This window comes from Phoenix dactylifera, chromosome 1 (genome assembly GCF_051530095.1).
Source record: "Phoenix dactylifera cultivar Ajwa chromosome 1, Ajwa_hap1_PhDact_Kaust_v1.1, whole genome shotgun sequence".
Classification (NCBI taxonomy): domain Eukaryota; kingdom Viridiplantae; phylum Streptophyta; class Magnoliopsida; order Arecales; family Arecaceae; genus Phoenix; species Phoenix dactylifera.
Genome location: NC_143190.1, coordinates 6824999 through 6836149, shown reverse-complemented (window position 1 = coordinate 6836149; position 11151 = coordinate 6824999). Strand labels below are relative to the sequence as shown.

Below are 11151 nucleotides of genomic sequence, written 5' to 3'. Positions count from 1 at the left end.
AGATCAAATCACTCCAGCATTCAGATCACCGGAGATCTTAGATCACTATGGTGATCCTGTTGGGGTTACAAACGCCCCCTAACGGGAAGAGTTTAGTTTTTTTTTTGTTCACATCTGAATTGGATGTCCAGTTGAAATCACGGACCACTAAAATATCACTGAATGAGAGGAGTTAGGACAAGATAAGACATGTAAATCTTGGTTTCCCCTATCTGCCATTTCATTCACCTGCGTTGAACCTCTTTGGTGATCGGAGAGTCTTGATGCCAAAATTTTCTCCAACTATGGAGATTTGGAGCGTGCCAATCAATCTGCAAAGAGATGCCGATCTGTACATAAAAAGAAAGGCTCACCGGATTGGCTTTGGCCGGACCCTTCGATGTCTATGTCAGAAAGGACTTTGGAATAATAGTAGGTGTTGCCGTAGAATCTAGACCAAGGTTGAGATGCACCTCGAACGACCCTAAGGTCAGCTGAAGATGAGTTGAGCAGTTTGGTTAAGGCATCGGGCACTGGCCTCCTTCGCAAATAATTTATAGGAAGTCCGCTTGCCAGAGAGTTTTCAGCAGCGAATCCTCTGATGCCTAAGTCAGAATAGTGAGCCAACAGTATGGAAGGAAAAAACTTCAGCAAAGTATAGTTCTGATATCATGTAGTATGTATGATTGCATAATTAAGGTCCCCAAGACTGCCTCTTTATATAGGAAAGCTGGTTTTGTCGCTACCTGGGTTGGCGCACACTAGTGGTCTAGTAGCAGCCAATAGTATGGCCTCGGCATGGGCGGCGGATGGTACTGGCCATGTGCCGAATGCAGGATTGTTGCAACGACCCGTTGTTGTCACAATGATTGATTGCCAAGACTGTCAGTCCTTACCGGCACATGTCAATTAGTTCCTCGGTTGGAGGTGAAGCTGTTCATCTCGGTCGGTCGACTCCTCGGATGAGGCCGAAGTTGTCTGCCTTAGTTTATACCGAGGTTGTCGAGACCGGTGTGGTCCAAGGTCGAGGTGTCTAATATTTCTCCTATCACATGCCCTCCACTCTTGAGGCCGAGTGGCATTCCAATTTGAGCAACGAAAGTTAGATCGTTGCCTCAATCGAGGATAGGGCTCTCGTCAAGGGGCAATAAATGTGTCAATTGGTCTTATCGAAGTGTAGCCGCGTACGGGCTATCTCGAGATGTCATTAGTGCAAGGCTTTTTAGAAGCGTCATTATGGTAGCGATCCTGGTAAATCGTCTGCACCGTACCTCGAAATGACATGTGGCTCGATCTACCCAAGTAGCCGAACCGGGACTCTAATTAGGGTAGTTTGCGCCTCTAAATAAGGGTGGCACCTCCCTTTAGCATATACTTCTTGCTTCATTTGCTCTTTCGCTCGAGTGCTCAAGCGTGTAGGCTCCCGGGTGGTGCTCCGGCGTAGTCCCTCATTTCCAGCTCCGGCATCCTCTATATTCTCTGGTTTCTAGTGGGTACTACCTTTGGGTGCTCGTCCCTTCTCCTTATCTTCTTCCTCACTCCTTTATCTTCTCCTTCATATTTTTCTTTATTTTTTTTCTTCATCACCATGAGTGGAGTCTAGGTTAATGCCCCAGAGGAGATTTGGTTGTCCAGACACTCTTCTCAAGTTTTCAGGAGCTGTCACCTCTGAGTGAGTCTGAGTCCAAGGTCCAGTGTGGCCCAGATTATGAGGTATCCATCCTTACCCAAGAGGAAATGGACCTCATCCAAGCTCAGCATTTCGTTCTCTCCAAGTTCACCTTTGAGCTCGCTGGTCCCGATGTTCAGGTGACTAGTCCTTCGCCTTCTCGGCTCGGCCTATACGAGGAAACAATAAGGGCCGGGCTGAGATTACCTCTCTACCCCTTCTCTGTCCAGCTGATGAGGGCCTATAGCCTCATACTGACACAACTAGTCTCAAACTTATGACAGGTTCTCGTCGGCTTTTTTTCTCTTTGTCTTCTTTGGAATATCCGAGCCCCGATTTTTCTCTTTTGGGCGTGCTTCACTCTGAAGAGACTTCCTTGGGACAGCATCTGGTGGTACTTTTCTTCTCGGAAAGACTGTCAGTTGATCCAAGGCACTCCCTCCTCTATTCGTTGATGAAAAAGGAGAGTTTTCTTTGTTTCTTTCGAGTAGTCATGGCGGTTCGAAACCATATGGAGGATGCCTTGGAAAGAATTAAATCGACCTCCAAGGTTGTCTGGTGACGACCAAGAGGCCTTGAACAAGCTCCTAAAATTCCAATGCAAGATTTTTGCCCTATAGGAGTTGTTATCCGAGGAGATATTGATCGGCGTCAGTCTGAGCCCGACCAATCCCCAAGATAAGCTTCTTCTTATTTTTTTTCTATTTTTTCACCTTAACATTATTGACTAATATTGTCTTTGATTTTGCAGCTCTTTCCACCATGAAGACTGACCTCGCGTTGATTCATCAAAGGAGGAAATGAAGAAGAGGTCGGCTGCAGCAGCCAAGGCGAGACCCACCCAGAGAAAAAGGTCTAGGGGGGAGTTCTCCTCGACCCCTGATGCCAAAGCTGCCATCAAGGTCACTGTCGAAGCCCTGATTCTTGAAGTCTCCCCCAAGGTATCCGTACCTCGGGTGGGGACTGTGAAGCTCGATCCCGAGGTTGAGTTTGTAGAGCCAATCAGGTCAGCCCCTCCGGAGGGGGTTGTCTTCAGCTGCCACATCGGTCATCCCTTGAGGCCTGTGTCCTGGCTCGGTCCGATTTGAGCCGAAGAGGCCCCTCCACTTCGGCCCGCGCCTCCGGAACCTACTTTCTAGCATGGTAGGCCGAAGAGTCCAATTTGGCCTTGGAGTCTCCTGGGGTGGTGAGAGAGCTAGTCCGAGCCTTGCAGCTCCGAGCCGATAGGTTGCTTGTACGTTCCCTCAGCCTTGCTAAGTTCTTCAGTGGGGCCTTTGCCACGGTCATTCAAATAAGTTTCTAATCTATAAATCTTCATTAAGTCACATACCTTGGTAACTCACTCTCCTTCTTCTTCTTAGCATGCCCTTGAGATTGGCTGCATGCATGAGAGGATCATAATACTTTTGAGGTGCATCTCGAAACTCGGGGAGAGGGTGGAGGGCACCAAGCAGCTGACCAAGGAAGGTCAAGAACAGGGCAGAGGCCGCCAAGCAGCTGACCAAGGAGAGGGCAAAGGCCACCGAAGACAAGGTTGAGTTGGCAAAAGCCAACGCCTCGGCTGTGTAGGTTTAGGCGATAATTAAGGAGAGCTACCTGTCTGCAGCCAGAGTGGCCTTAAAAGTCGCCGAGCAGAAAGTCACGAAGCTTTCCGCGAAGCTAGTCCAGGCGGAGCGGAATGCCACTAAGGCCTAGAAGTTTGCTAGCCGAGCTGAGGAAAAGTCACCAAGGCCTAGAAACTCGTCATCCGAGCCGAGCAGAAAGCTAGTAGAGCGGTTGAAGAGTACCACGCCTCTGAGGAGCTCCAAGAGGAGACCTTGGAGAATGGGACTGATGCCTTCGAAAAGGGCTTCAAGGAATGTCGAGCTCAGGCTCAGCGGATCTTCTTAAGGTTGGATTCTCCGGCCTTGACGACGACAATGATGGCGACGACGGCACAAGCGGAGGCAACAAAGATGGTAACGTCGATGGTGGTGGCAAAGGCGACGACCTCGACATCAGCAAACACAGTGAGGTGGGGGCCAACTCCGACAAAGGCAAAGGAGTTGATTCAAGGAAATACCCTCCTTATCCTGAATCTTTGCCTTGATGTTGTGGATCATGTCCGAGGAGTAGGCCTCTAGGGTGAAGGTTCTGCCGGCAAGGGTCTTCATGAAGATCCCCATCTTGCAAGGTCGGATCGAAAACTCTTCTTTTCAACCAAAGAAAACTAGGTATTTGACAAGTCAGGCGATGGCGATGAAGGCGAGGAATGAAGTCCCACCTTTTTACCTTTTTTCTTGTTTTTTTTCTTGCTCGAATAAATCAAGCTCAATGTATTTTTTTTGTTCGGCCTCTACTGAGGTCAATATAAAAATCCAAAACTAATAAAAGCATAAAGTACCTGACTTCGACTGTTGTCATTATTGTCTCTTTTTCTTGCTTGAGTTTAGGTCGTCATCCCAAGCTTCAACCTTCTTATAGCTCTTTTCGCTCAGCTTCTACTAAGGTCAATGGGCATACTAAGAGCCCAGGTCAATGTTTATACTAAAAGATAATAAAAAGTAAAGAATTTTCTAAAGTACCTGACTCCAGCCTTTACTTGTGTTGTTTATCTATTGGTTTGAGTTTGGGTCGTTGCGCCGAACTCTTCCCCTTATGTTTAATTTTGTCCAAGAAGAAGTAGCATGGAGTTTGGGTCGTTGCGTCGAGTGAGCTTAGCTGAAGGAGGTCCCGGGATGGCCCAAGACGTCTACTTAGTTGTTGATCTTCTCTGAAGTCCTACTATAATGAAATTCTGAATGAGCTCGGTTGAAGGAGGTCCTGGGTTGGCCCGGGGTGTCTCCTTAGTTGTTGATCTTCTTTAGAGTCTTGCTCGAGAGAAATTCTGAGTGAGCTTGACTGAAGGAGGTCTTGGGTTGGCCCGAGGCCTCTCCTTAGTTGTTGATCTTCACTGGAGTCCTGTTTTAGAGAAATTTTGAGTGAGTTCGATTGAAAGAGGTTTCGGGTTAGCCCGGGGCATCTTCTTAGTTGTTGATTATCTTTGGAATCCTGCTCTAAAGGAATTCTGAGCTCGACTGAAGGAGGTCTCTGGTTGGCCTGAGGCATCTCCTTAGTTGTTGATCTTCTTCGGAGTCCTGCTCCAGAGAAATTCTAAGTGAGCTCAGCTGAAAGAGGTCTCAAGTTGGCATGAGGCATCTTCTTAGTTGTTAATCTTCTTCGGAGAGAAGTTCTGAGTGAGCTTGACTAAAGGAGGCCCCATGCATCCTAAGGTGGCCCAAGTCGAATATATTCATCATAGTCATCCGATCTGAAAAAAAAAACACAATCAAGAGAATTCTTATTGAAAATAAGATCGGACTATAATATGCCTTATTGATAATTGATGCGGAGGTTAGCGGAGTTCCAAGTTTGTAGGATCGGAGCATCGTGGAGATGCTCTAGTCTATATATGCCTAGTCGCATTGTTTTAGTTATCCAGTATGGGCCTTCCCAATTCGAACTCAAGCTCTCCTAGTCGTGACACTTCGATATTTCTCAAGATGAGGTTACCAGGTTGGAAGAGCTTGCCTTTGACCCTAGAGTTATAGTATCGGGCCGCTTTCCTCTAGTATGTCGCTAGGCATACTTAAGATTGTGCCCTAATTTCTTCCAACATATCGAGGTTAGCTCGGAGCCAATCTGAGTTCATTGGTTGTTGAAGCTTTCTACATGGTATGATGGAAGTCCAATCTCCGGTGGGATCACCGCCTCTGCTCCTAGGTGAGGTTAAACGGCAACTCTCTGGTGGGAATCCGATGTGTTGTGCAGTATGCCTATAGGACATTGTATAGCTCTTCAGCCCATAACCTTTTTACTTGGTCAAGCCTTGCTTTCAACCTCTGTAGGATAGTCTGATTGGTCACCTTAGCCTCCTCATTGGTTTGTGGGTGTGCCACCAAGATGAATTGGTGGGCGTTCCCGATTTCGGAGCAAAACTCCTTGAATTAGGTATTGTCGAATTGACGTCTATTATTTGTAACGATCACTCGAGGGAGTCTGAACTAGCAAATTATGGCCTTCCAAACTAAGTCTCGAGCCTTTCCCTCGGTAATCCGGACCAGTAGCTCGGCTTCTGCCTACTTGGTGAAGTAGTTCACTATCACAAAGAGAAACTTGTACTGCCCTATTGCCAACGGAAAGGGTCTGAGGATGTCGATTTTCCACTGTGTAAATATTCAGGGGATGCTGATCGACCTCAACAGTACGGCCCGCCATCATTCGATGCTCGCATGTCATTGACATCAGTTGCACTTTTTAATGAGGTGGTTGCATCCTTTTGCAAGGTTAGCCAGTGGTATCCCTGGTGCAGGACCCTGCAGGTCAGAGATCTGCCCCCAGATGATTGCCACAAATGTCCTCATGCACCTCCCGAAGTGCATAATTTACTTTGGTTGTGTTGGCACAAGTATGGCGCATCCCAAGCAAGAAAATACAAGAAACTGCAGTGAAAACAACAGAGGGGTCGACTCATGCTGATCTGGGGTCAACCCCTGAAGAGTTGGGATCGACTCATCCAGAGCTGAAGTCAACCCCAGAATTGGGCAGCTAGGAGTTGTGGCCTTTTCTCTAGTACCAATCTATTGTCGTAGAAATCAGACCGAGGTTGGAGCGTAGCTCGAAGAACCCTGGGATCGGCTAGAGACAAGCTAAGCATGTTAGTTGAGGTGTCGAGCGCTAGTCTCCTTTGGAAACAATCTGTAATAAGTCTGCTTGTCGAAGACTTTTCGACGGGCAACCCTCTGATGCCTAAGTTAGAACAAATAGGCAACAATATGGAAGAGAGAGAATTTTAGTGAAGAGTAATTTTGATATTGCGTAGTGCGTATTATTGTGTACTTGAGGTCCCCTAGACTACTCCTTTATATAGAGGAGCCAATTTTGTTGTTACCTGGGTCGACACACACCAGTGGTCAAGTGGTGGTCAATAGTATGGCCTCAATGTGGGCAGCATACAATACTGTCCGCGCGCCGGATGCAGGACTGTTGTAATGGTTAGTTGCTATCACGACGGCCGATTGCCAGGACTATCAGTTCTTGTTGGCACGTGTCAATTGGTTCCTCAGTCAGAGACAAAATTGTTCACCTCAGTCGATCAGCTCCTCGGCTAGGCTGAAGTTTTTTTGCTTAGGTTTATATCGAGGTTGTCGATGTCAGTCTGGACTGAGGTCGAGGTGTCTAATATTTTCTCCATCAGTAGAAAATAAAATTATGGAAGCAAAGATTAGTATAGAATATTTCTTTCTTCTAGTTGGCCTTCATCTCGGCCTTCTCGACTTAGCCTTTGCAGGTCGGCCTTCTCACCTCAACCTTCTTAGGTTGGCCTTCTCAAGTTGGTATTCTCACCGTGGCCTTTTCAGATCAGCCTTTTCACATCAGCCTTCTCTGGTGGGCCTTTTTAGGTCGGCCTACTAGTTAGCTTTAGGAGCTCAACCTTTGAAAGCTCAGCCTTTAGGAGTGGGCCTTCTCACCTTGGCCTTCTCGGGTTAGGCTTCTAATCTCGACCTTCTTAGGTCGGTCTTCTCACCTCAACCTTATCAAGTTGGCCTTCTCACCTCGGCCTTGGACTTTATCTTGGCCTTGGACTTCACCTCAGCCTTGGATTTTACCTCGACCTTGGCTCACCTTGGTCTCGGAGTTCACCTCGGTCTTAGAATTCACCTCGATCTCCACCTCAGACTTCATCTCGATCTTAACCTTCACCTCAGCCTTAGCAGCTTATTGACATGCTAACCTGCTAAAAGAAGAAGAGCAGAATGATGGATAAGGGCTTGAGAACCTTTTACCATGAGAGCTTTGAGCTATGAGAGCTTCTAGCTATGGGAGCTTCTGGCTATGAGAGCTCCTCTTTTGGGGTCCCTTGACCCTCTTTTTATAGGCATGGGAGTCATGATCCATTACAATTTGAGGCGGATGGCAATTTAGGGATGAGCCATAACTTCTTTCTTATGAGTCTTAACCATTTTTCTATTTCTCCATTGTCTTAAGTGCAAAGCTATAACCGCCCAAAATTCAAATATTTTCAAAATTGTTTGTCACGTGTCCATCCATAGTAGGAGAGTCTGTTTTATGCCCTACTAGAGAGTATCCAAAATTTAATCAAAATATAAACAACATAGAACTAGCCTGCCTTAAACCTGGCTCAACCCAACTAATACCATTCTAAATGATAATTTCATCAACTCGTGATTGTTTCTCTTAATTAAGTGATCAGAGAAATATTGGACACTTCGACCTCAAGCCAGACCATCCTCCTTAACCTCGGACCTAAACTGAGGTGAACGACTTCAGTCCCAGTTGAGGAGCCATAACCAAGGAGCTAATTAGTCGAGGAGAACAATCAGAAGTGTCAATGACTGACGACCCTAACAACCTAAGCCCTGGCAGCCTGCAGCCTTGGCAGCACTACAGTCTACACCCGACCAACGTTGCACGCTGCCCACGTGGACTTACCTCACACCGTAGTCATACTACCGGCCGTTATCTGGCCATCAGTGCACGCTACATCAGCCTAGATAACGATAAAACATGTTCTTCTATATAAAAAGACAGTCCGGGGGGTCTTAGGTATGTTATTCATTTCTAACAGAAAACTACATTGTTGAAATATCTTCCGTCCATATTGTTAGCTCTTTGTTCTGACTTAGGCATCGAAAGGGCCTCTGCCGGAAACTTTTCGGCAAGTAGACTTCTTGCAGGCTATCTCTAAAAGAGGCCAGTGCCCGACCCCTTAATCATCTTGCTGAGCTCATCTCCAACCGATCTTAAGATCATCTGAGTGCACTTCGACCTCGGTCCAAATTTGATGGCAATATAAACAATGTAGAACTGGCATGTCTTGAACTTGGCTCAACCCAACTAATGCCATTCTAAATGATAACTTCATCAACTCATGATCGTTTCTCTTAACTAAAAAGAGTTCGCCAAGCCCGACCCACTTCTTTTAGGAAAATGAGCAACTGAATGCGGCAGATCACTCTCAGCTCTCGTGATAGGTCCTACTCATTCTGAAGTACAAAAAAAATTAAAAAAGAGAGAATAAGAATGGAAGCCCGTTGATAAGGGCCAAAAGTTTGAAGCCAAACGAAACGCTTCACCACCTGATCACCCTGGAAGAATTCCCTGCAAAGCTCCTCTCCTCATCACCTCAGCCTTTTCCGACCCTCCGTACAACCCACGACAACGACGTCGAATCTCTCCCCCCCCCTTCTCTCTGTCCATTCACCGTTCCTATCTCCTTCATCCCAAGCTGAGACCACTCCCTATATAAATCCAAACCACCCAAAACCTCTTAAACCCTAAACCCAAACCTCTCCTCCTCATACCACTTCCAGAGAACAACTTAAAAGGAAGCAAACAAAGAAAATGCCGTCAGAAACTGGAGAAGGACGTCGGCGGCCGGCGGAGGGGCTGGCGGAGGAGGAGGCGGCGGTGGAGCGGGGGAGGGAGCGGTGCCCCCGGTGCAACTCCCGGGACACCAAGTTCTGCTACTACAACAACTACAACACCTCCCAGCCCCGCCACTTCTGCCGCTCCTGCCGCCGCTACTGGACCCTCGGCGGTTCACTTCGCAACGTCCCCATCGGCGGCTCCTCCCGCAAGCGTCTCCGACCCTCCCCTGCCGCCGCCGTCGCCGTCGCCGTCACCTCAGCCGCCGCCGCCGCCGCAGTCCGTTCCCTCCGCCCTCTCTCGTCTCTCGCCTCGCCAGCGCCTTCCTTGGACCTCCCTGCCACCACCTCGGCCCCCTCTGCCTTCGGCTCGTTCCTTCCCGGCCCGGTCTCGGCCGGGTTCTTGGCGCTCGGTGAGCCGTTCCTGGGGCGCCGGACCGGGTTCGAGCTCGGGCTCGGGCTGGGGCTCCGATCTGGACCTGCGGCGTCGCCGTCCATCGAGGAGCTGGGCTTCGGGCTGGGGACCACGCTGCTGTGGCCCACCGCGCTGCTGGACGAGGAGGGGGTCATCGGCGGCGGGGACGCGTGGAGGGTGGGGAGTGGTGGAACGGACTGCTTCGCTGCTCCGGCACCGGCTGCCGTTTGGCCGGATCTCGCCATTGCCGCGGCGCCCGCCGAGGGGAGCGGCAGAGCTGGAGGCGACTTGCGTTAGAGTGGCATCGTCGTGAATATTTCGGATTTGGGGGGCCTTTCCGGTTTTTGTGCCCCCTTGGGGTGGCCCACGTTTGCTTCTGATTGGTGCCTCAGGTGTACCGAAACGTTAGAAGCCCAGTTCCTCTGTTATTTTTGTAATCAAACGTTAGAAGCCTTTTCTTCGAAAAAAAGAAAAAAAAATGTTTTTGCCGTAGAAAGTGAATGATTTGGTTCATGGCAATAGAGAACAGCTAGAAAATCCTGACATGTGAAGCCAGAACGAGGGACTAAATCTATAATAGGGCGTTCGGAAATATTTCTTTTCGACCTTTTTCTTTATTAGAATATGCACATGAGCTGCACGTGGTGAGGAAAATAATATGTAGAACCTCAATAATGCAACATCTAGAGTTTGAAGCATATGTTTTTCTATCATGCATGGCGAATCCTATTTAGGTGGAGTTTTCTCCCATTTTCGTTATATCATGCTTGATATATCCAGGACGGCCCAATATATTTGGAGGCCTAAGGCGGATTCAGCGAATGAGGTCAAGGTAATGGAAAGAATTTGTCCAGGAAGAGGCTTCTCTATAAGAGAAAGTAGGGGTATTATGGAAATTTCACTCCATCTAATTAATAAAAGTCCCATCCCACCATCTTTCCTTCAAGGGAGTACCCAAGCAGCAACTGCAACATCAGCGGCCATTCAATCCCCAACCTCCCTCCTTTTCTCTCTCTACCAACCAAGAGGGGAGAGGGGAGAGGGGACCGAGAGGAGAAAATTAAAAGAATCTCCACCCTCCAAGATGTCCATCTCTAATCCCCCTATCTTTCTTCCTGATGGCCCAGCTGGATTAGGAGTAATGTGAGGGAAGGAAAACTAAGACCAAAACCAAAAAAGAGAAGGGATGAAAGATACGAGCAGCTTCAGACGTGTATCAAGCCAACCAATTCCCTCCTCTCTCTTTCTCTCTACCTAAAACAAAACTACTATCCCCAACTTCCCAAATTGCCCCTCTGCAGCCAGGAAACTCTCTCCACGTCCCTTCCATCAAGGGGGAAGACTCGCAGCCAGCTCCTGTTCCCGTTTTATATGGAGCCTTTGCTTCCTTGGTCATTAGCCCGAGGCCTTAAGCGACCGCCTCGGTCGAGCGGTCGCTTAACGCTCTGGCCGGTCTTGGATATATCTTGATCATAGCCGACATGGCAAATCCACCAATGAGAGCTCGCTATGAGATCTTCGACCAACTAGTCAAAGTCCGTCATATGGTTGACTCCAAAAATGTGTGGAGAGTCCTTCGAATTTCAAACTCTTTTTTTAATTGGCGATGACTCGGTCAGGATCGTGAATGATTTGCATAACTGCGTGGGAGGAATGCCTATTTTATAGTCTTCGAGATGCAG

At 48.1% G+C, this 11151-nt stretch overlaps 1 protein-coding gene across 1 annotated transcript; it reads left to right on the top strand.

The window, feature by feature from the left end:
- Nucleotides 1-8772: 8772 nt before the first annotated feature.
- Nucleotides 8773-10141, top strand: LOC113462856 (uncharacterized). Its single transcript, XM_026805429.3, has one exon. The coding sequence runs from the start codon at nucleotides 9032-9034 to the stop codon at nucleotides 9764-9766; it is 735 nt and encodes a 244-aa protein (XP_026661230.1). The 5' UTR covers nucleotides 8773-9031; the 3' UTR covers nucleotides 9767-10141.
- The last annotated feature ends 1010 nt before the right edge of the window (nucleotides 10142-11151 follow it).

Excerpts from the sequence above, each read along its gene's own strand:
- LOC113462856 (XM_026805429.3), top strand. The coding sequence starts at position 9,032 with ATGCCGTCAGAAACTGGAGAAGGACGTCGGCGGCCGGCGGAGGGGCTG.